The sequence below is a fragment of the Macaca mulatta genome, chromosome 4 (assembly GCF_049350105.2).
Source record: "Macaca mulatta isolate MMU2019108-1 chromosome 4, T2T-MMU8v2.0, whole genome shotgun sequence".
Classification (NCBI taxonomy): domain Eukaryota; kingdom Metazoa; phylum Chordata; class Mammalia; order Primates; family Cercopithecidae; genus Macaca; species Macaca mulatta.
Window position 1 is genome coordinate 78,587,149 of NC_133409.1, and position 25,776 is coordinate 78,612,924.

The following is a 25,776-nucleotide window of genomic DNA, read 5'->3' on the forward strand; positions in this document are numbered from 1 at the left end:
TGTAGCCTTGACCTCCTGGACTCAATCAATTTGCCCACCTCAGCCTCCTAAGTAGCTGGGACTACAGGTGTGCACCACCATGCCTGGCTGACTTTTGCTGTGTTGTTGTTGTTGTTGTTGTTTGTAGAGACAGGTTTCTCGCCATGTTGCCCAAGTTGATCTCAAACTCTCGTGTTCAAGTGGTCTGCCTGCCTTGGTCTCCAAAAGTGTTGGAATTACAGGCGTGAGCCACCATTCCTGGTCACTATATTTGTATAAGCTCTAAAGCATTTTGTGAGAAAACATCATATCAGAATGTCTATTGTCAGGTATGTTTGGCATATGTAGATATTATACCCATATATCAGCTGAAAATATGTGTGTGTGTGTGTGTATACACACATACATATAATATATGTATTATATACCTATAAAAGTTTAAATATTTACCAGAGTTTTTTCCTAAAATGATACTTTTATGTGCAAGCTAAGGTAATCAAGAGTAAAATGATTTCACAGAGCTAGAATGTTTGTTGTGACAAAATGAAAAGGACATTTGGGTAAGACATATCAATAGTTGCATGTTCAGATTATAATGACTGGCAATGGTGTTGTCATTTTATGTAAGCTTCTACTCTCTCAGCTTTCAAACCATTGTGGAGCCGATGTTGAGCAGATCTCGATTATATCCATGGAGTTTCTCTGCCATCATCCCCAACAGCATATCCCTACTGGGTGACAGGGTAGTGGCCAAGCTAAGAAAACAAAGTAGAGTGAGCTTGAGGTTTGAAAATAAGTTGTGATTAAGCACAGGTACTTCAAAGTACTAGCATTTTCTAAGATGATTAGTCTATAAACAAAGTACGGGGTGGGAAAAATGGTTTTACAGAAATTTGTGATAGGCCTACTCTAGACGTCCTTATCAGTAAAGAACGTTATATTCAGTCTTCTTACCTGCTGAATTTTTTTGAGACAGAGTGGGAAGTGGCTCAATGCAGCCAAAAGGAAAATTCCACCCCTAAGTTATTGTCAGTCATAGTTTCTCCATGGTTTGCCTTTCAGTCTTCGACTACAGAAGTTCAACTTTCTTTCAACAAATGCTACTTTCAACACTCTTAAGCACTGCATGATAAGCACTGGACGATGAGAATATTGAGAGAACATGAAGAGGAGATGATTAGAAGAGAGGCAACATTGACAGTGAGGAAATGACAGATGTGCTCAGGGTTGAGTTGTTTGACCACAGGAACAATTCTCTAGAACTCCCAGTTTGTGCCTCTGTGAGTGGAAGAAAACACACTCAAAAGTGTTTTATACAGTCTCAACAATAGTCAACACAGGACACTTTTGTGACCCAACATGCGAGAATTTCTCCCCATCAACAAGCAAGTGATCACTTCAGCAAGCTGACACCAGCTGAGTGTCTCTAACTTACTTCTATTCCGACACTTTTTTTTTTTTTTGAGATGGGGGTCTCACTTTGTTGCCTAGGCTGGCGTGGAGTGATACTCACAGGCACAGTCATAGCTCGCCGCAGCCTCAAACTCCTGACCTTAAGCGATCTTCTCACCTCAGCCTCCCAAGTAGCTGGGACAACAGGCACGTACCATATTTTGACACTATCTACCTGGAGATAGTGTCAGATCCTACAGGTTGAGGGCTCAAGACGGCACCCACCCCTTACCCCACCCCTGCCTTCAGATGCCATTCACAAGCTCCAGGTTACCTGTGCTTCTGATTGACCGGCTGTAAAGTGAGGATCCCACGACCACTTCGTTGGGTTCAGTTAATTTGCTAGAGCAACTCCCAGAACTCAGGGAAACACTTTCTTTTTCATAGCTATGTGAATTTTGGAACAGAAACACTTGTACTTACCAGTTTATTTAAAGAATATTACAAAGGACACAGATGAGTAGATGCAAAAGTTAAGACGTGGGAAGGGGCGTGGGGTTTCCATTTCCTCTCCAGTGCACCACTATATAGAAACCTCCACGTGTTCAGCTCCCCAGAAGTTCTCCAAATTCTGTCTTTTTGGGTTTTTATGGAAGCTTCGTTGCATAGGTATGATTGATTAAGCTATTGGCCATTGGTGATCAACTTAACCTTCAACCCCTCTCCCCTCCCCAGAAATTTGGGGGTGGGCTGAAAGCTCTAACCTTCTAATCCTGCCTTGGTCTTTGCCATGACCAGTCCCCATCCTGAAGTCGGGAGTTTCCAGCCATCAGTCAGCTCGTACAAAAAGGCATCACTTGGCGAGTTTCTGAAGATTTTAGGAGTTGTATGCCAGAAAACTGGGCTATGACCAAATATATATTTCAAAATATCCTAGTGTCATTTGAAAAGTGCTGCGCCTGAGCAATTCATAGTAGTCAGCAAGAGACAAGGAAAAGGATGGCCAGTGGAAAAAGTGGAAAACTTGTGGCCACAGGATCAGCCTCAATGTCAGATGTCCATTAACCTAAATGAATTCAAGAGTCAGCTGCGAGTTTGAGAACTGAAAGACTAAGCATGTTGGGAAAGTGCTGCTGCTGAAATTTTGGTCACAGGTCATCTGTGGACTATTCATAAGATCAAGGCCAGTCCATATTTGGACAATATCAGAGTGAGTAGCTAGGTCATAAGTGAGCAATACAGATGTGTTCAGGGTTTCCTTACCACTTCTGCAGAAGTTACTATAGTGGGATTTTCAGTGTAGATACAACTATTTTGGGAAAAGATGACCATAAACAGACAGACAAATAAATATAAAATATCTAAGCAGAGAGACTAATAGCTTGGATTTAAAGTTTCTTTAAGAACTCACTCATATTCCTGTTGGTACAATGCATCTCAGTACTAAGTTCAAACTCTTAGTTCACTGAAAATCCTAGAACACTAAAAACCTTCGAAAAGCAGACTGAAGACCTTATTCTTTTTTATAGTAGATTGGTTGCAGAGGCCTTTTGTTTCAATGAAAATATTTAATCACGATTTTAGAGTGGTTTGTGATGGTGCCAACAGCTATGTGTGAAAGCTCCGCCTCCCAGGTTTACGCCATTCTCCTGCCTCAGCCTCCCGAGTAGCTGGGACTATAGGCACCCGCCACCTCACCCGGCTAGTTTTTTGTATTTTTTAGTAGAGATGGGGTTTCACCATGTTAGCCAGGATGGTCTCGATCTCCTGACCTCGTGATCCACCCGTCTTGGCCTCCCAAAGTGCTGGGATTACAGGCTTGAGCCACTGCACCCGGCCCTTATAAGTTTCTTACTATGAAAATAAGAAAAGGGCCGGGCGCAGTGGCTCACACCTGTAATCCCAGCACGTTGGGAAACTGAGGCGGGTGGATCACATGAGGTCAGGAGTTCGAGACCAGCCTGGCCAACATGGCGAAACCTTTGTTTCTACTAAAAATACAAAAATTAGCTGGGCATGGTGGTGGGTGCCTGTAATCCCAGCTACTCAGGAGGCTGAGACAGGAGAATTGCTTGAACCCGGGAGATAGAGTTTGCAGTGAGCCAAGATACACCACTGCACTCCAGCCTGGAGGACAGAGCAAGACTCTGTCTCAAAAAAGAAAAAAAAAAAACAAAATGCAGTCATCTTCAGATAAATTTTTAAAGGATTCTAAAGCAGCAAGAAGGGTCAGGGCCAATTTTTTTTTTTTTTTTTTTCTGAGACAGGGTCTCACTCTGTCACCCAGGTTGGAATGTAGTGGTGCAACTATGGCTCACTACAGCCTCAACCTCCCAGGCTCACACAATCCTCTCACCTCAGCCTCCTGAGTAGCTAGGACTACAGGCGCATACCACCACACCCAGCTAATTTTTTTATTTTTTGTGGAGATGGAGTCTCACTGTGTTGCCAGGACTGGTATTGAACTCCTGGGCTCAAGTTATCCTCTTGCCTCAGCCTCCCAAAGTGCTGGGATTACACATGTGAGCCACTGTGCCCAGCTTTAGGACCAATATTATGAACTTTTTTTTCTCTCATGGGAGTAATCTGCCTATGTTAATTACCTGTATAATGTAAATTTGGACTCAGGAGCAAAATGGTCTCGAGATCTAACCTGTTTGTAAGTTGGAAGACTCTTGTTCTATGCAGATGTGGCAGGAGAAATTTTATCCTGACATCTGCAGAACACAAACTGACCTGCCAGCAAAAACTAACCCTGATTGTTATGTTAAGATTTTTTTCTTTTTGAGACAGAGTCTTGCTCTATCACTCAGGCAAGAGTGCAGTGGCGCGATCTTGGCCCACTGCAGTCTCCGCCTTCTGGGTTCAAGCGATTTTTCTGTCTCCTCGGCCTTCTGAGTAGCTGGGATTACAGGCGCCTGCCACTACGCCTGACTAATTTTTGTATTTTTAGTAGAGACAGGGTTTCGCCATGTTGGCCATGCTGTCTCGAACTCCTGACCTCAGGTGATCTGCCTGCCTTGGCCTCCCGAAGTGTTGGGATTACAGGCGTGAGCCACCACACCCAGCCAAATTTACAGCATTACTAAGAGTGGAACAGCCTGACATTTTGTGCCTCCTGAATTGATGGAGTGTGTAATATTTCCACATAAAGTAGTTTTGCCAAAAATGTTTAACCTAAATCTTAGCAGGCTTCTCCAGACCCAGCTTTCAGTTTATAAGCAAAACAGAAACAAGTTAAATGACGCAATGAAGAAAGAAGAAAAAGGAATTTTGTAAAACAGCTATCCTTGTCTTCTCAAAAAGTCAATGGTTTTTATGAAAATAAGCTAATGGCTTTTATTTTCATTCTGTGAAGAATGGGGAGAGACCAGTCTAGGCAAAAAAGAAGAAACTGTAATAATAAATAAAAGGCAACAAAAGAGACATAAAACCAGAATGCAATGTGTGAATCTTTATTAATTCTGGTTTTGGGGAAAAAAAAGCTACTTTGGAAAAGTTGGAGAAATTTGAATATAGATTTGTGTTAGACGATATGGCATTATTGTGAGTTCATCAATTTTTATTGTGGTCATGGGGTGACGTATGAGATGCCACATGTGTACAAGGTACGTGCTGAAGCATGTAACGTGAAGACTTGTGACATCCACTCCTGCCAGATCTAGATAGAGTGTCTATGCGTGCTCAGTGAACTGTTCATTTAACTTTTCTATATGCTTGCAATTTACATGGATTATAATATATAGTTCAATATGTATATTAAATAGAGAGAGGGAAAGGGGGACAGAGAAGCTGAGTTCTATTCTTTGAGAACAAAAATTATAGAAGCACTAAACTTTTAGAGAAGTAACAAATTAATTTTCCCCTCTTCTTTTGTAGGCTCAAGAAAAAGGAAGATTGGACTATGCTAAGGTAGGCAAATTTTACACATACTGTACTATTTTACATATTTCAATTTGGTGTTTGGTTTTCGTTTATATTTGAAAGGTCAAAAGAGAATTATCACACTGAGAACTGAGGGACATTTCCTGTTAAGTAACAGGCAATAGCACATGGAATAAGGTTCATTCAACAAGAAGTCTATTTATTATGGAGTACCTGTTTCATTCCAGATATTGTATTGAGAATACAACGGTGAACTAGATGAAGTCTCCTTTCAGAATATTTACAATTCTAGTGGGGAAAATCGATAACTAAATAAAGGGCTAAATAAATAACGTAATGTCAAGTGTCAGTAAGTGTGATGAGGAAAAATAAACAGTAAAATCACTAGCCGTTGTTGAAAGATGCCTATGGCCTGTGGATGGAAGACAACCTTTTTGGCCATCAGATAATACCTGGAAAACACCTTACAGGACAGACTTGAACTCCCAAAGGCAAGAGTTCTCACATCGCCTGTGGAACTTTTGAAAACACACGTGCCTAGGTACCACTGCATCAGACTCTTTCACCAAGATCAGAATCCCCTGATGGAGAGAGCGGTACAGGGGCAGGCTAGAGTGGTTTGAAAATGTCTCCACAGATAATTCTGACACACAGCCCTAGTTAAAAACTGCTGCGGGAGGTCAGATTTCAGTGCATCAGTACAGGCCTAGGAACACACTTAGATCACGTTCTGTTTTCCCCTCAGGGACAAATAGAACATTTAGCAGGTGTATGGCATGTGTACAGCTGCTTGGCTAAAAGAACATGTCAACCATCTGATTTATGCAGCAGTCGAGGATGTGAGCACACCTGCATTCCAAAGACAGGGAAGGAGAAACACGACCCGGAAGGGCTCTGTTTGCCATGGGACAACCGAAACCCTCAAGGGCCTCTCCAGAGCCGACCCGGAACCTTGCACTCTCCTGGCAGTCTAGTGGGGCACACCCATGGCCCCCGCCTTTACTCTCCTTTCCATGCTGAAAATAAAGTCTCTCTCTCTTTTTTTTTTTGACAATTGAAAAATAGATTTACTTTGAACCACTGGTTCTTATACCCAGGAACATATGTCAGAATTACCTATGGAGGTTTTTAAAAATCTGTAAGTCCAGGTCTCCCACTTGGAGAAGGTTGCAAAGCTTCTAAAAAGCTCTTTGGGTAGCTCTGATGTTTCCTTCCATTTGAATTACTGAATTTAGGTTGACTGGGATACTTTGGTTTTTGGGGTTTGGGGGCCATTTTGGGGAGAGTGTGGGAAGCTTTTCTCACAGATTAACTAGGAGCAGCAAAGAACTTGGTCTCTGGCTTTTTTGGAGTCTGTCTCAGGTCTTTTCTCTCCAGCAAAGAATTTTTTTTCCTTCACTGCCTCTTCTTTGATTTTCGACTTTTTCCCTGGGCCTTTCCCTGGGGTCTAAGACTGCAGCTTTTGGAGTCTCAGAGGCTGTCAAGTCCTTTCTCTTCCTCCCATGAGGGGTGTTGGGACAGTCTCTCCTTTTATCTGCCTCACATACTTTCACCTCCTTCAAGAAAAACTAGATAATAGGAGCACCTCTAAACCAAGGGCTTCCATATTTGTCACTCTGTCTTAGATGTGTACTTGAGCCTCATCATATACCCAAACACAGACTGTGGACTTACCCGGTTGGGTCTCCTACAGGCATAAGAGCCCAGTGCATCTTAAACTAAACTAAACATCTTTTCTGACATCTCTGGCCTTTCTGTTGCTGTTGTTTAGTGACTTCATATTTTACAGCAGTTTCAGGTTGACAGCAAAAGTGAGTGAAAAGTTTCTATAGCCCCTAACCCCACACACATGCAGCCTCCCTCACTGTCAGCATCCTACACCAGAGCAGCACATTGTTTTGTTGAGTTTAATTGATGAGTCTAAAGCTGGGTGCGTTGGCTCATACCTCTAATCCCAGCATTTTGGGAGGCTGAGGTGGGAGGACCACTTGAGCCCAGAAGTTCAAGACCAGCCTGGATAACATGGCGAAACCCTGTCTGTACAAAACAATGTAAAAATTAGCTGGATATGGTGATGAGTACTTGTGGTTGCAGCTACCTGGGAGGCTGAGGTGGGAGGATTGCTTAAGCCTGGGAGCAGACGGTTCAGTGAGCTAAGATCATACTAATGCACTCCAGCCCGAGTGACAGAGTGAGACCCTGTCTCAAAGAAAAAATTGATGAGTCTACATTGGTGGATCGTTATCACCCAGAGTCCATATATTGCATTAGGAAGGTTGCAGTCCTTGGTGCTGGACCTCTGAGCCTTTTTTCTTATCTTCTCTCCTGTGATTAGCACTGTCATCCCACCAGTCAACCATGTGAGAAACTTCTCATGTAAGAAACCGCTCCTACTCCGCACCTGATGTTCCATGACCAAGTCATACCAGTTTTATAGCCTACATTTTCTTGACTCCAACTCTTCCTCTTGGTCTGTCTTTCATTCCTCGTGCTCGTAGTCTTCATCTGAACCACTGAAAAACCTACTGCTCATTCTCCACTGCCTCTCTTTTGTCCCCACAGATCTTTACCAGCCAGAGTGGCTATCTAAACCACCCATCTGATAGTTTCCCTCTCCAGCTCAAAACCCTTCATTGCTCCATGTTGTTTGTCTGGCACATTCATAGCTTGCTGGGTTGGCATATACAGGGCTGTGTGATCTCCGCCTAAAGAGACCCTGCAGCTTCATCTCCCACGGTCCTGCAGCAGCACCAAGTTTCATAAAGCATACTGCTTCTGTTCTCTGCGCCTTCGCTCATGCTGTCCCCTCTGCTTAGAATGCCCTCTTTATCTGGCTCCCTCTGCTCATCCAATGAAGTTTAATTTAGGATTGTCTCCTATAACACATCCTCTGTGGTTCCCCAGGCTGGGTTAGGTGCTTTCCTCAGTTCCTCAATACACTATGCATTTCTCAGTCACTGCTCTTACTCTGTCATATTATAATGATCAATTGATGAGACAGATCCTAGACTGTGAGCTCTTGGAGGGCAGAGACAGTTTCTTTTTTCTCTTCGTGTATCTGGTACCCAAAGTAGTACTTGACACTTAGTAAGTGAATGAGCAAGTAAGCGAGTGAACAGAGGCCATGAGTAAGAAAATAGAAAACACATGCAGTAAGTGGGGGAGAAGCAGCCTGCAGCAGGAGAAAATCAGGGATAGGGCATTGGGTCTCAAGGCAGAGAGCAAAGGAAAGTGTTTGACACAGTTTGCAGATATCAGCAGGGTTAAGAAGATTGCTTAGGAAGGTTGTAGTAAACTAGTTTGAAGATAAAGACTGGGATTTTTACTGTGGTAGTGACAGAAAACTAACATATGAATAAAAAAGGGGAAGAGTAAGGGAAAAGAGTGACAATTGAACACTGATGTTTATTTTGTTTTATTTTTATTTTTTAGAGATGGGGTCTCACTCTGTCACTCAGGCTGAAGTGCAGTGGCACAATCATAGCTTACTGCAGCCTCCCACTCCTGGGCTCAAATGATCCTCTTGCCTCAGACTCCCGAGTAACTGGGACTACAGATATGTGTCACCACATCCGGCTATTTTTTTTTTATTTGTTTATTATTATTATTTTTAGAAACGAGGTCTCGCTGTTACCCAGACTGGTGATGCTTTTTTTATGACTCAAAGAATGCCTCTAAGGTTTCTTATCACAGAAGCACTTGACAATGGAAGAGATTTCCATTGGAAAATGACAAAGAGAAAAATGTGGTGCACAGATAAGAGCGCCCCTGGACCAAGCAATGGCTCTGCCACCAACTCACTGCAAAATCTGATAATAGTCACTGTGTTAGTCTGTTCTTGTAGTGCAATAAAGAAATACCTGGCTGGGGCCGGGCACGGTGGCTCACACCTGTAATCCCAGCACTTTGGGAGGCCATGGGGGTGGATCACCTGAGGTCAGGAGTTTGAGACCAGCCTGGTCAATATGGTAAAACCCCCGTCTCTACTAAAAACACAAACATTAGCCAGGTGTGGTGGCATGTGCCTGTAATCCCAGCTACTCGGGAGGCTGAGGCAGGAGAAGTGTATGAACCCCAATGGCACAGGTTGCAATGAGCCAAGATCATGTCTTTGCACTCCAGCCTGGACAACAGAACAAGAGTCTGTCTAAAAAAAAAAAAAGAGAAGAAATATATGGCTGGGTATAGTGGCCAAATATATGGCTGGCTTGGGAAGCCAAGGCAGGAGCACTTGAGCTCAGGAGTTCAAGACCAGCCTGGGCAATATGGCAAAATCCTGTCTCTAAAAAAGTACAAAAATTAGCCAGATATGTTGTGCACACTCATAGTCCCAGCTACTCAGGAGGCTGAGGTGGGAGGATTGCTTGAGCCTGAGAGGCAGAGGTTGCAGTCAGCTGAGATTGTGTCATTGCACTCCCTCCTAAAAATATAAAAAAATAGCTAGGTATGGTGGTGCACACCTGTAGTTCTGGCTACTCAGGACCCTGAGGTGGAGGATTACCTGACCCCAGGAAGTTGAGGCTGCAGTGAGCTGTGATTGCACCACTGTATGCCAGCCTGGGCAACGGGAGTGGGAGTGAGACCCTGTCTCAAAAAAAATAAAAAAGAAAAGAGATTTAATTGGCTTATGGTTCTGCAGGCATATGAGAAGCATAGTGCTGACATCTACTTCTGGTGAGGCTTCTGGTGAGCTTAGGATCATGGCGCATGGCAAAGGGTATTGGGCATTTCACATGGCAAGAGAGGGGAGGTGCCACACACTTTTAAACAACCAGATTGTGCATGGACTCACTGAGTGAGAACTCACTTGTCACCAAGGGCATGGCGTTAAGCCATTCATGAGGGATCTGATCCCATGACCCAAACACCTCCCACTAGGCCCACTTCCAACAATGGAGGTCACTTTTCAACATGATATTTGGAGGGGAGAAAACATGCAAACCAAATTGTTCACTTCATCTCTTTGGTCTTTCGTTAGTTTCCTCAGTACAAAATGAGCAGTTTAGAGTAGTGCTGTTCTATTCCCTAAGCCCATTCTAAATCTGGGAAGAGACATTCTTATCCTGAGGTCCAGACACACTCCTTCACCCAACCAACATTTATTTAATATATTTTTAAATTTACTTTTTTTTTTTTTTTTTGAGACAGGGTCTCACTCTGTCTCCCAAGTTGGAGTGCAGCGGCACGATCTCAGCTCACTGCAACTTCGGCTTCCCAGGGTCAAGTGATTCTCCAGCCTCAGCCTCCCGAGTAGCTGGAATTACAGGTGCAAGCCACCAATGCCCAGCTAATTTTTGTATTTTTTGTAGAGACAGGTTTCACCACATTGCCCAGGCTGGTCTCAAACTCCTAAACTCAAAGCAACCTGCCCGCCTCAGCCTCCCAAAGTGCTGGGATTCCAGGCATGAGCCACCGCACCCAGCCTTTATTTGATGTTTAATATATTTGAGGCACTATGCTAGTGCCAAGACAACCACCATGAACACGACTGCCAGGGTTTGCCATCACAAGCTCCCTTGACTCCAGCTTCCCTATCTAAAGTAGCCACTCCACCTTTGCTCTGTTTTTTTCTCTTTAACATTTATCATAACATAAAATTATAGTTTTTATTTAAGTGCATGTTTATTTCTTCTTCCAATAGCATGTAAAAGATCTAAAGACAGGGACTTTGATGGCCTTGCTCATGGTTGCATCACCCTCCCTAGCACAGGCTTACACAGGAGTGCTTGACAAATAAGTATGCACAAGTATTACATTCATGTTATGTTAGGAGATGTACCGGAGGTTAGGAGAGGTTTGGGATCAAGGACTGTAGACTCAAATTAGCCATTTTAAGTTTTTGTTTGTTTATTTGTTTGTTTTTTGAGATGAAGTTTAGCTCTTGTTGCCCAGGCTGGAGTGCAACGGCACGATCTTGGCTCACTGCAACCTCCACCTCCTGGGTTCAAGCAATCTCCTGCCTCAGCCTCCTGAGTAGCTGGGTTTACAGGCGTGTGCCACCACACCCAGCTAATTTTTGTATTTTTTGTAGAGACAGGTTTCACCACATTGCCCAGGCTGGTCTCAAACTCCTAAACTCAAAGCGACCTGCCCGCCTCAGCCTCCCAAAGTGTTAGAATTACAGGTGTGAGCCACCGCACCCAGCCTTAAGAGTGTATTGACTGTGTAATACGTTCCATCCCAAAGTTGCCTAAGGTTGCCTTTTCAAGTGCCCAGTAATAGTATTTCTCATGCCAGTAAATAGAAACCCACCCCTCCTTGAATATGTAGTGCTATTCTGTTATTTAAAGACATAGCTTGAACCTAATCCAGACCTGTCATCCTTACACAGACTTAAACCCAAGTAACATAAAGAAGAAAGATTATATCTTTCTCTACTAAGTCTTGGGGAGATGTCTGCAGTGTTATCCCTTATGCAGTGTGTTATGGACTACTCGGCAATGCATCCCGTGACCTAAGGTCTACTCCTCCTCTTTGTGTGCTCTGCTCTTTGTGGTCATGATGTTCAGGCTAATATAGGCATTGTGCTTAGTGGCTTAGGGTTCCCCTGGTAGGGGTTATTTTAAAATGGTATTTGAAAAACTCAGCAGCTATTTCAGGAGACTATTGTGAAATTCATTTCTTGCTGAAAATTTCTTTATTTCCAAGTGATAGGTATTTGTAAACTCAAAAGCCAAATTTTGTCTGAAAAGTCAGATATTAAGAAAGTGTGCAGCCATAAAAAGGAATGAGATCATGTCCTTTGCAGGGATATGGATGAAGCTGGAAGCCATCATCCTCAGCAAACTAACACAGGAACAGAAAACCAAACACCGCATGTTCTCACTCATAAGTGGGAGTTGAACAATGAGAACAAAAGAACACAGGGAGGGGAACAACACACACCAGGGCCTGTTGGGGGTGGAGGGGAGCGAAAGGAGGGAACTTAGAGGGCAGGTCAATAGGTGCACAAACCACCATGGCACATGTATACCTGTGTAACAAACCTGCACCTTCTGCACATGTATCCCAGAACTTAAAATAAAATAATAAAGAAAGAGTCCCAAAAAAACCTGTATATAATTACTTCGGTCATACTGCCTCAGTCTCCCGAGTAGCTGGGACTACAGTTCAGTTTCAGATGGTGAGGAAGCAGGGGAGAGTGTGGAAGAGGTGATCATTTCAAAATCATTCTCAACTATACCTTCAAAATGTGTGTTGCATTCAGCAAAATAGTGGTCTGTACACAGACACTCAGATAGAAATTGAATTACTTTTTAATTGAGTTCCTGTTGTGATAGAGCCTGGATATGAATGCTTTACACGGCTGTAGTACCCTCCATCCTAAGATATCAAAGCACTTGACTACTATTAATTCATTAAATCTCTCCCTGTCTCTTAAAGTAGTTAACACAGCACTGGAAGTCACTCTCCTCGTTGCTGAAACTCATCCACCTGGGCAGTGGGCAAAGATGGAAGCTGTTTAACTGTGTAAGGCAATCCTACCTTAGTAGTTTCAAGATGGAAAAACAAGGAATATCTTACCGAGTAAAAACTGCAGAAGTTGTATTAGATGGAATGTAATTACCAGAAGTGAAGTGTGACCAGGAAGCTAACACTTTTGCTCCAGTGCACAATGCTGTGGGGATCTTAATTCCAGTGACTGTCCTGCAGCCCTGGGTGCGCATCTCTCAGACTGTTCCAGCTCCTTAGGCTTCTGGCCTCAAGGTTAGGCAGAGCCTCTTCAGCTCAGTGCTAGAGGGAAGAGTGCCACCTATTGAATTGTAGGAATTCTTGGAGATGTGTTGGGACTGGTGGAGAAGCCTCTCGGACCACATTCACGTTTGGTTTGCTATGGTAACTAATATATATGTCTAAAAGAAAACGAATATGTTGACTACTCTTGCTTAGAAAAACATCGACAAACGTCTGTGTATTTTCCCCAGCTGGAGCTGAGCGTATGCCTGTAGTTTAGCCTACTGCTACTTGAAATAAGCATGCTGCTAAAAGACTGAGGCAGATGGTATTTTTACCACTTCAGGCAAAACATGGCACCTATGGTTCGACTTTCTACAATTTTAATTTTTTAACATTTTCAAAATGGCTTGTTTAAATATCTCTATCACAGAGACACAGACTTTTTCCCAGTTTCTTTTTAATAATTGCTTCAGATATACAGATATGAATAACCATCAGTTGGTCAAACCAGACTGTTCAGCATTGTAGAGACGGCCTTCTGTTCATTCTTTCACCAGTGCCTAGGACTGTGCCGTAAATGAGCTTTGACATTCATGCTCATTTTGACACAAAGACACTAAATGGTTTATAATAGCTTGCATTATATTTATCTGTAGTTCTTCTTCTTCTGCTTCTGCTTCTGCTTCTGCTTCTTCTTCTCCTCCTCCTCCTCCTCCTCCTTCTTCTCCTCCTCCTTCTCCTTCTCCTCCTCGTCCTCCTCCTCTTCCTCCTCCTTCTCCTTCTCCTTCTCCTTCTCCTTCTCCTTCTCCTTCTCCTCCTTCTCCTCTCTGTATGTTGTCCAGGCTAGAGTGTAGTGACTATTCACAAGCCCATTATAGTACTCTACAGCCTTGAACTCCTGGGCTCAAGAGATCCTCCCATCTCCACCTCCCAAGTAGCTGTGACTACAGGTGCATTGTCTCTGCACTGGCCTTTCTCTAGGCTTTATGGTGCATTTCATATCATTTGTCCCATGACTCAGCACAGAAAAGGGAGTTTTTTGCTGTTATTTTTTTAATGTCCTCTTATGAGGATCATTCTAAGCACAGAGAAATAATTGCTCATGGTTAAGCACTTGGTAAAAAAAAAAAAAAAAATCTTCCAGATATTAATTCATTAGCCATGCGGTTCTCTGTCAAATGTAAGAGATTTTTTATAAGGATAGGGTTTTTGATTTGTTCTCCCTGCTAGAATTTGCTCAGGGTTCCAGAGTGGCACGTTCTGGCTCTATCCTCCCATGCCTCTCGGGCATCAGCATTTAGCAGCTGCTGCTCTACTCTGTCCTCCTCACCCCCAGAAGTCCTTGCACATTTGTTTTATTATAAAATGCATTTGCATAGGGCACACATTAAAATTCTCTTCCCACCAGCAAACAGTAATGTCCACAGACATTTGCATTTGCATGATCACATATCATTACTTCCCTTTAAAAAGAAAAAGTCTTTCTTCTCATGTCATGATTCTCCTTTCCAAGGTTTGCCCTTTTAGTCATTTCTTCTTATTATAGATAGATGCTTCAGCCATTTTTCTGCATATTGAGTCCAGAATTTTCTTTTTTGAACCTTGAATATAGAAATTGTTTGTATATATTATTGTTCTTTCTTTACTGACAAAGCCAGACTCCTTTATTCGTTTATTTATTTTTATTTATTTATTTTTTTTTTGGTAGTCAATTTTTGCTGCTAGTTCCTTCCCATGACCCTAGCAAACTGGCTCTGAGACTTTTTCACATTGGCACATTTAGAAAACAGATATTGCTGTGTTTTCTCTTCCCTGTACCCCTTTCTTGGGTAGATGCTGCATCTCCTACCCTGGGACTTGACATTAGCTCTTTTTTGGTAAAATATTCCATACAGCATCCCTGAATGCACTAAATCTCTCATTTTCTCTAGCCTCCCACAAAGATATCTTTTTTTCTTTTCTTTTTTGTTTTTGTTTTTGTTTTGTTTTGAGACAGAGTTTAGCTCTCGTTGCCCAGGCTGGAGTGCAGTGGCACAATCTTGGCTCACTGTGACCTCCACCTCCCAGGTTCAAGTGATTCTCTCTCTTGTTTTTGTTTTTGTTTTTTGTTTTTTGTTTTTGAGATGGAGTCTCATTCTGTTGCCCAGGCTGGAGTCCAGTGGCGCAATCTCGGCTCCCTGCAACCTCCGCTTCCCGGGTTCAAGCAATTCTCCTGCCTCAGCCTCCCGAGTATCTGGGACTACAGGTGTGCACCACTGCGCCCAGCTAATTTTTGCATTTTTAGAGACAGAGTTTCACCATGTTGGCCAGGTTGGTCTCAAACTCCTGACCTCGTGATCTGCCTGCCTCAGCCTCCCAAAGTGCTGAGATTACAGGCGTGAGCCACTGCACCCAGCTCAAGCGATTCTCTTGCCTCAGCCTCCAGAGTAACTGGGATTACAGGCAGCTGCCACCATGCCTGGCTATTTTTTATATTTTTAGTAGAGACGGGGTTTCACCATTTTGGCTAGGCTGGTCTTGAACTCCTGACCTCAGGTTATCCACCCGCCTCGGCTTCCCAGAGTACTAAGATTTCATGCGTGAGCCACCACGCCCGGCCAAAGATGTCTTAACATTTAGGATTTCTATTTTAGTGATAACTATGCAGACTGTGGAGCCATTGGCATTGCCCTTTCCTATCTTGTTCCATAAAGGACTTGTGATATAATTAGATAAGATGTTTACAGTAGAATTTAAAGAAAAAAATCCAAATCAAAATACCATAATGATATGGGTGCAACTATGTAACCTTTTTTTTTTTTTTTTTTTTTTGAGACAGTCTTGCTCTGTCACCCAGGCTGGAATGCAGTGGTATGATTATGGCTCACTGCAGTGTTGACCTCCTGGGCTCAAGTGATCCTCCCGCCTCAGCTTTGCAAGTAGCAGAGACTACAGGTGCATGCCACCACACCCGGCTAATTTTTTTATTTTTTTGTAGAGAAGAGGTATGACTATGTTACCTGGGCAGGTCTCAAACTCCTGGGGTCAAGTGATCCTCCCACCTTGGCCTCCCAACGTGCTGGGATTACAGGTTTGAGCCACCATGACTAGCCCCTGTCCAAAAATTTCAAATCCCCCACTCCTCATTTCCTTAAAACCAGATTAAACCAGTTATTTTTCTCTTGGCAATTACATTTCAGACAACTGTTTTTCTTTGTAGCAATAGTGAGTAGATTATCTTTAATCTTTTTTTTCTTTTTCTTTTTCTTTTTTTTTTTGAGACGGAGTCTCGCTCTGTCGCCCAGGCTGGAGTGCAATGGCCGAATCTCAGCTCACTGCAAGCTCCGCTTCCCATGTTCACGCCATTCTCCTGCCTCAGCCTCCCGAGTAGCTGGGACTACAGGCGCCCGCCACCTCGCCCGGCTAGTTTTTTGTATTTTTTTTAGTAGAGACGGGGTTTCACCGTGTTAGCCAGGATGATCTCGATCTCCTGACCTCGTGATCCGCCCGTCTCGGCCTCCCAAAGTGCTGGGATTACAGGCTTGAGCCACCGCGCCCGGCCTAATCTGTTTTTCAAAACAATTAGTTTGTCAGTTTTTGCAACCACTGCTTTGATTTCATATCTCCTTCAAATTGCAATTATTAATGATGGAAAAATAATCATTGATGAGTTTCCGTTTATAATAAACCATAGAAGCTTTTGTACCGTGTGAAACGTTATATCAAAAATAAATTATAAGCCGGGTGTGGTGGTTTATGCCTGTAATCCCAGCACTTTGGGAAACCAAGGTGGGCAGATCACTTGAGGTCAGGAGGTCGAGACCAGCCTGGCCAACATGGCAAAACCCCGTCTCTACTAGAGATACAAAAATTAGCCTGGCGTGGTGGCACATACCTATAGTCCCAGCTACTCAGGAGGCCGAGGCAAGAGAATCGCCTGAACCCAGAAGGCGAAGGTTGCAGTGAGCTGAGATCACGCCACTGCACTCCAGCCCGGGCAATAGAGCAAGACTCCATCTCAAATAATTAATTAATTAATTAATTAATAATCACACATGAAATAGTATCTTAAACCGGAGTTGTGCCTTATTATTAGCCTTGGTCTTTTTGCAAAACATTTGCCTTCTGTACATTATTCATTCCTATCATCAAGCTAGTCTTTTTTCTCCTTAACTCTTTCAGTATATTATTTTGCATTTGTCCCCAGTGACTATCATCTTGCTTTGATTATCTGTTCCTCTAATTTCTTAATGTTATTTAAAAATTAGATTCTTGTTCTCTGAGGTGTTAGCAATCCCACACACCTCAGTGGCATCAGCAGATTTAATGATCATAATCTCTATTCCCTTGTGGATCGTGAATAAAATTATTAAATGATTTTAATGATAAACATCTTTATGACATCATATGACATGCCACTCTCTCAGTTGTTAGCCCAAATAATTTTTTTTTTTTTTTTTGAGACAGAGTCTTGCTCTGTCTCCCAGGCTGGAGTGCAGTGGCACAATCTCGGCTCACTGCAGCCTCCACCTCCCGGATTCAAGCGATTCTCTTGCCTCAGCATCCTGAGTAGCTTAGATTACAGGTGTGCACCACCATGCCTGGCTAATTTTTGTATTTTTAGTAGAGATGGGGTTTCACCATGTTGGCCAGGCTGATCTCAAACTCCTGACCTCAGGTGATCCATCCGCCTCAGCCTTCCAAAGTGCTGGGATTACAGGTGTGAGCCACTGTGCCTGATCATCCATCATTTCTTTTTCTTTTTATTTTTTTTTTTTCTTTTTGAGACAGAGTTTCACTCTTGTCGCCACGGCTGGAGTGCAGTGGCACAATCTCAACTTGCTACAACCTCCACCTCCTGGGTTCAAGCGATTCTCCTACCTCAGCCTCCTGAGTAGCTGGGATTACAGGCGCCCACTGCCACGCCAGGCTAAATTTTGTATTTTTAGTAGAGATGGGGTTTCATCATATTGGCCAGGCTGATCTTGAACTCCTGACCTCAGGTGATCACCCGCCTCAGCCTCCCAAAATGCTGGGATTACAGGCGTGAGCTGCTGCGCCGGGCCCCAAGTACTATAGATCCTAATTTAATATAGGCAGTTATAAATCTCTTTTATTTTTCTTCAGATTCTATATTCCTAGTTTATTGATGCTTGGTTTAAAATGTTATTTGTGGCTAGGCACGATGGCTCATGCCTATAATCCCAGCACTTTGGGAGGCCAAGGCAGGTGGATCACCTGAGGTCAGGAGTTCGAGACCAGCCTGACCAACATGGTGAAACCCCACCTCTACTAAAAATACAGAAGTTAGCCAGGCGTCTTGGGGCATGTCTGTAATCCCACCTACTCAGGAGGCTGAGGCAGGAGAATTGCTTGAACCCAGGAGGCGGAGGTTGCAGTGATCGCACCACTGCATTCCAGCCTGGGAGACAGAGTGAGACTCCGTCTCCCAAAATAAATAAATAAATAAATAAAATGATATATGTAAAATTTTAAATTATTTAGCTCATAACAATATTTAGTGGGGCAGTCTCTCCCACTCTTAAATTTACCATTTTGTACTACTGACCCCTAAAAATTACATATCTACATAATATCTAATATTTATCAGGAAGCTAAGTCAGGCTTAGATTGTTGATGAAGACCAGTTCTTGACGGTAGGCATGGAATGGTGTCTTGAGTTTGCTCACCATTGCACCGTGAAGGCCTACTACAGAACCTGGTGCAGGATAGTTGCCCAATAAATATTTGTTGACTGACTGTTGGAATGAATGATGACCCAAGATACTGCACATGTTTGTGCCTAACCTCTGTTCTTCTAATTCATAAGGAGTATTTAATTCCACCTTTGTTCCTCTTATTTCCCCCCAAGTATATTTTTAATCAAATGGTTACATCCTCAATGCCTCGCACCCCCTGGGTTGAGGCAGAGATTCAGTTGGGGTAATCGTTTGAGTCTTAATCTGGAAAGCTAACTAGAAATGCCCTTCAGGCTGGCTCTGCGGGTGAATGCTCTGCACTGTGGGATCGCTGGATTCAATTACTGCTCCCAGTTTGTGGTGTCAGGAGCCACCTGTGCACAGGGAGAGGCTGTATGTCTTTATGTCGAAGATAGAGCCCTCTGTCCCTATAGAAAAGCCTGTTTAGTCCATTAAAACTGTTTTAAAGTGGACCTGAAAGGAATACTATCTCTTTCCTTGTCATAAAATATAGTGGAGAGGCATGGGTTTCCCAAAATTATGGTGTTTGAGCGAAAAGAGAGGCACCTCTGTATAGATACTGAACATAGTTTTAGTAAGTTAGAAGACATCATTACCTAGATTCATATTTCCACAGTCATACACTGATCCTGCTGTCGGATTTTGTGTTGAATTAAGAATTTTTGTGATTTGAAGCTGTTTTGAGCCATCAGAAAGCTATAGTTGATTAAGTTGGTACATCTGAAGCCATTCCTCCATATTTCCTATGCAGTGTCTCCAAGCACTACTCAGCCTCCCCACTTACCACATCAGACGGAGTATTGATCCCTGATAATGTACTTAACCATCTTTCCTGAAATAACAAGGTAGCTATGTCCCTCAGTTTTCAAACAAAAGTACTTAGGTAACAGTAGAGATCATGGGACCTGCAGCGTAGCTCAGTGAAGTGTGAAGTGTTACTAAGGATTGTAGGTGAGTTGATTCTGTCCTTTTCCCCCAAGTCCTTGACATTCTGGCTTGATGAAAGATCTTAACTAAGGCCGGGCATGGTGGCTCATGCCTATAAGAAGGCTGAGGCGGGTGAATGACAAGGTCAGGAGTTCGAGACCAGCCTGGCCAACATGGTGAAACCCTGTCTCTACTAAAAATGCAAAAATTAGCCAGTCATGATGGTGGGCGTCTATAATCCCAGCTATTCAGGAGGCTGAGGCAGAATTGCTTGAACCCAGGAGGCAGAGACTGCAGTGAGCTGAGATCACACCACTGCACTCCAGCCCGGGCAACAGTGTGAGACTCCATCAAAAAAAAAAAAAAACAGAAAAAACAGGAAGATCTTAACTAAATCATAATAAAACCAAAGCTGTACCTCTGAAGATTGATTAGTGTGTAGCGCAATGGTGCCCCCTGTGGAAGCTCTCTCTATCCTAGATCTAAGAAGATTATGCTAACCTGTATCTTTGATTCCTAAGATTTGTGTGCAGCTGTCAGAAAAATAGGTAGACCTTTCTATGTGCTTTACTTTCTTTAAGATGCATGCCGCTGTATGCGTGCTTCGCAGCATACACTGTTTAAGACACACACTAAGCACCTTAATCAAATGGTTCTATCAAAATCTGTGAATCCCCTGATTTTACAGAGAAGAGTTCGAATAACCTAAGTGTTCACACAGTAATTATTTCACAGGGTCAAGATTCTACTCAGGTCTGCTGACTTCACAATGTGTATTCTCTTTTGTTGTTCGTTTTTTTTTTAAGAGACAGGGTTTCACTACATTGGCCAGGCTGGCCTCGAACTCCTGTCCTCAAGTGATCCGCCCACTTCAGCATTCCAAAGTGCTGGGATTACAGATGTTAGCCACTTCGCCCAGTAGCAATGTGTATTCTTTACCACCATACTGCTTCTCAAGGTGCTTTAGAAATACTACAAAAAGTTGTTGTTGTATTCAGGCTCTGATCTTGCAAGCATCCAGAAAATGGTGTGTATTAGTCTATAATCTAACATACTCTGGTCTCAGAAATGTGATTGTCTAATAAATGACTGTGCTAGGATTTATGTTTGCTGAACCAGTGTAATAATTATTGTGACTTTAAGCTGATAAGCATGCTTTACTTTTCAAAAAAAAATGTTTTATAGATAATAACCATTTAAAACAAATTCTGATCATCTTTCTCTTGAGAGAGGCACTATCTAAATTAACAAATACACCTTCCGTAACACCATAACATAGAGACCTCCTACATTTGGAAGAGCTGTTAATCTTGCAGATATGATTACACTCACATGGCACAGAGTAAATATACATTCTTCACCTCATACACTGACCCCCAGACTGATGCAACCTACCTAGAAGACATGGCTGAAGCCTACATTTATTTCATTAATAAATGTAGATAGAATTTCTCTGTCGTTTGAGGTGCTTTCTGGTGAAATTATAAATGTGTTTTAAACTCATCTTACATCAGGATGTATTTTAGGATTCTAGGAATCTAGGATCACATGGATGATGATGGTGGTAGTTTGGGGCAAGTGGTCCCTAGGTGTCAGCATCCAAATACTAAAGCACATGAAAATTGGAACGTGAGAAGGATATAAGAAATTTATAAGTAAGATAGGGAGCCAAGTAAAATAACAGAAACCTAAACTCACTCTTACATAGTTTATATATTCCTCAAATACCCCCAGGACTATTTGATTCCTACGTGATATGAATGCTCTCATCCCACAGTATTCTTTTTAATTAAATAACCAGCTTAGTATTTGTCATGAGATTACAGAGCTTACTATTTATTGATTCACTCCTAAAAAAGCTACAGGCAAGAGTGGCTCATTGCTGCAGTCTACAGCCTATGACATGTTTTGCTTGTTGAATTTCTATTACAGAGTTTGCTAAAAAGCTTTACAGTCCCAGTTTTGCTTTTTGAATTTCAATGTGTAGAATTAAGTTTCTCTTTGGAATATGATACTAAAATTAAAAATTAACTTTGAATCAGAATATGGATAAATCCATGATTATTTATAAATCACCAAATATTCTTTTGGAAGACATGATAACCAAGAAGCAGTGATTGCTTTTCCTGTGAAATTAATCCTAAATGTAATATAATTCCATATTACTAACCTCAAATGTCAAACCTATCAAAGGTTGATGCAAGTTTATAAATTAAGAATTACAGTCTGCGCATGGTGGCTCATGCCTGTAATCCCAGCAATTTGGGAAGCCAAGGTGGGCAGATCACCTAAAGTCAGGAGTTTGAGTTTGAGACCAGCCTGGCCAACATGGCAAAACCCCATCTCTACTAAAAATACAAAAATTAGCCCGGCACAGAGGCACATGCCTGTAATCTCAGCTACTCAGGAGACTGAGGCACAAGAATCACTTGAACCCAAGAGGTGGAGGTTGCAGTGAGCCAAGATCGTATCAGTGCCCTACAACCTGGGTGAGAAAGTGAGACCATCTCCAAAAAAAAAAAAAAAGAATGATGTTACATGTCTCAGCAGACACATGTGAAGAAAATAGAAAAAAAAAATTACATTGTCCATTTTGTCTCTAATTACATTTTGAGAGCAGGCATGTCTGCTCATACCCTGAACTGCAGTTTTTTTTGGGTTTTTTTTTTTTTTTGAGACGGTCTCACTCTGTCATCCAAATTGACCTTTACTCCTTGACATAGCAAACACTACTTTGTCTCAGTTCTTCTCTGCCACACTGTCAACAATTAGGTCAATTTTAAGTGTACCTGTAAAATTATTTAAACTATGTATAAATACCTCTAAACCACATAAACATGTTTATATGATGTAGATATATTTTATATCATATAAATTTATCCCTACCATATGGTTTAGGGGTATTTATACATATACAGTAGTATGGTTATATCTGTTCAGTTATGATAATTTGTATGAAATGAGCTGTTGGGTTGTGTTCAGCTCTCTGTGGATGGCAGGCCACAGCGTGAACTCACAAATGTACTTAGCAGAGAGGTTGAGCCTTGAAATAAGCACTGAAGTCTCACTCCCAACAGGAGACTGCACACCATCCAGACTAAGCATAATAGCCATATAGTTTTAAATTAGAAAACAGTAAAATTGATAAACGTGGAGGAGAGGGCAAGAAACACCATACCAAACATGCTTTTATATTGTTTGTGTGTGTGTGTGTGTGTGTGTGTGTGTGTGTGTGTGTGTGTGTGTTAAGGAGGAATAGAATACATTTTAAATAGTCAGTATGATTTGGGAATTCATTTTTCAAAAACAGACATGTTTTGGCTAGGCGCGGGGGCTCAACCTGTAATCCCAGTACTTTGGGAGGCCGAGGTGGGCGGATCACCTGAGGTCAGGAGTTTGAGATCAGCCTGGCCAACATGGTGAAACCCCATCTCTACTAAAAATACAAAACTTAGCTGAGTGTGATGGCGCTTACCTATAATCCTAGCTACTGGGGAGGCTGAGGCAGAAGAATCACTTGAACCCAAGAGGTGGAGGTTGCAGTGAGCCGAGATTGTGCCATTGCACTCCAGCCTGGGTAACAGAATGAGACTCTATCTCAAAAAAATAAATAAGTAAATAATAAATAAATAAATAAATAAAAACAGTGAAAATAACCTGGGGCAATATTTGGTACTGTCACTGCATGAAACCACAAATACCACTACTGCAGTCAGTACCTTCGGTTGATAATAAAAATAAGTTTTTGTTAAGGATTTAAGTAAAAATATACTCGTTTTGTTTTGTGACTCAGTGGTGGATGTGATAATACCTATCTTGCTCAGTGCCTTTAGCTTTAAAGTAAAAAAAAAGTATGACCAGAAGAGTATACTTAATCAATTGAGATATGCATGACCTTTTTCTTAGCAGAAAATGTGGAAAATTTCTACCTCCAATTTCTACTGACATTTGTTCTACAACCATATGGCATTTTTAGGTTGGTGGAAAATATATATGCGTTGCAGTAGAGGTACATAATTAAATGATGGCTTCAATTTTCTGCAATCTCTATAAATATGGCTTTATCATAAGCTATTTGACGATGTATTTTTTTTCTAATCTGTGATATGTATCTTTTTAAAAATCTGTCCTTGTACATAGGTGTGCAAAGGACATTAGTGATAGAGGTATGTGTTATGTTCTCAGATGAAATTGTAATGCTTTCTAGTTTGTTTAGGAGTGAAAGAAAGGGACTATAGCATATTAGTTAAGAACAAGAACTCTGAATCTTGACTCCAGCACCTATCTTCTATGTTACTTTGGACAACTTGCTCTCACCTAAATTTGTTCCTTTATAAAATGAAAATAATAGTGGTATCTACCTCATAGCACTGTTGTGCGGGTAGAAGATAGATATAGATATAGATACAGATAGACAGATAGAACAAGAGAGAGATCTTTTTTTTTTTTTTTTTTTTTTTTTGAGACGGAGTCTCGCTCTACCACCCAGGCTGGAGTGCAGTGGCCGGATCTCAGCTCACTGCAAGCTCCGCCTCCCGGGTTCACGCCATTCTCCTGCCTCAGCCTCCCGAGTAGTTGGGACTACAGGCGCCTGCCACCGCGCCCGGCTAGTTTTTTTTTGTATTTTTTAGTAGAGACGGGGTTTCACCGTGTTAGCCAGGATGGTCTCGATCTCCTGACCTCGTGATCCGCCCGTCTCGGCCTCCCAAAGTGCTGGGATTACAGGCTTGAGCCACCGCGCCCGGCCATTTTTTTTTTTTTTTTCCCGAGATGGAGTCTCACTCTGTTGCCCAGGCTGGAGTGCAGTGGCGTGATCTCAACTGACTGCAATGTCCACCTCCCAGGTTCAAGCAATTCTCCTGCCTCAGCCTCCCAAGTAGCTGGGATTACAGGCGTGCACCACCACGCCTGGCTAATTTTTGTATTTTTAGTAGAGACAGGGTTTCACCATGTTGGCCAGGCTGGTCTCAAACTCCTGACCTCGTGATCCACCTGCCTCGGCCTCCCAAAGTGCTGGGATTTCTGGCGTGAGCCACCACACCTGGCCAAGAGAGAGATCTTAGAACAGTGCTGGGCACACAGTAAGCGCTATATATGAGATTGTCTTTATTGCCATTGCTGTTATTATTATTGTTTTTCTAATATTGGGAAACACTACCATTCTTACTGTATTTTTGCATATAAATTTCATGTGATTGAGAAATTTATTTAAAATTCTCTTTGTCTCTTTCTAGTTTTGTCAGATTAAGATGTTTAATTAAGATCGGTGAATTTTTTTCCTATAGACTCTTGCAAATAATTTCTAACTCTTAGTAAAAGGGAATGCTTTTATGTTGTTTGCAATGCATTTCACAGTTTATTGTATTAGAAAATTGTAGCTTTTCCTTTTGTACCAAGTCTTGCCACTCAGAAGCTGTCAAGACCTTTCAGTTAAGCACTGTCGCTAGAATCTTGGGCTTGGGTAGACCTTTGGAGGCAGCTTCTTCCCACCTTTCACACTGGTGAAGAGTTTCAGTCATATTTTCTCCTACATGTGGTCATCCAGTCACTGAGGGCTTCCAATAATAGGGAACTCACAGCTTGTCAAAAATAATCATTCTGTTGTTAGACAACTCTAGTCATTCGAAGGTTCTTTTCTTATTTATAAGTGAAATCTTCTTCCCAGAAACTTTACCTTGTTGCTGTTTGTTCTGTCCCCTGAAGCACATAGAACAGGACTGTTCCTTCTTCCATTTAATTGCTTTAGATATTTGAAGATGGCTTTTGTATCCTCCCTTCCTCCAGGTTAAACATTCCGTAGGTGACATGTTTCCAAATCCTTCTTCATCCTAATACTGGACCCAATCTATCATGCCAGTGCCCCTCTTGACTCATAGCCCCCAGGACTGAACATAGTTTTCTAAACATAAGTTGACCGTCAGTGTGCTGTGAGACCATTCCTGCCTGTGTTTTGGACATGTACACCTGCTGATGCTGCCAAAGTTTGCATTTGCATTTTTTTGTACCTACATCACAGCCTTGGCTGATACCAAGAATGTGGTTATCAAAGATTCTCAACATTTTTCATGAGTCACTGCCAAACTGCAGCTTATACTTTTACAATTAATTTTTGAAACCTAAATATACAACTATATAATTATCCCTGTTAGGTTTTACTGGCTACTATGTCTTTTGTTCAACATATCAAAACCATTAAAATTTTGATACTATCCATGTG

At 42.1% G+C, this 25,776-nt stretch overlaps 1 protein-coding gene across 1 annotated transcript in view; it reads left to right on the plus strand.

The window, feature by feature from the left end:
* Nucleotides 1–25,776, plus strand: part of PDSS2 (decaprenyl diphosphate synthase subunit 2) — a 296,574-nt gene that overhangs the window by 260,330 nt on the left and 10,468 nt on the right. The window contains 1 exon segment of the mRNA NM_001266911.1: nt 5,251–5,283. Within this exon segment, the coding sequence (NP_001253840.1) occupies nt 5,251–5,283 (33 nt within the window).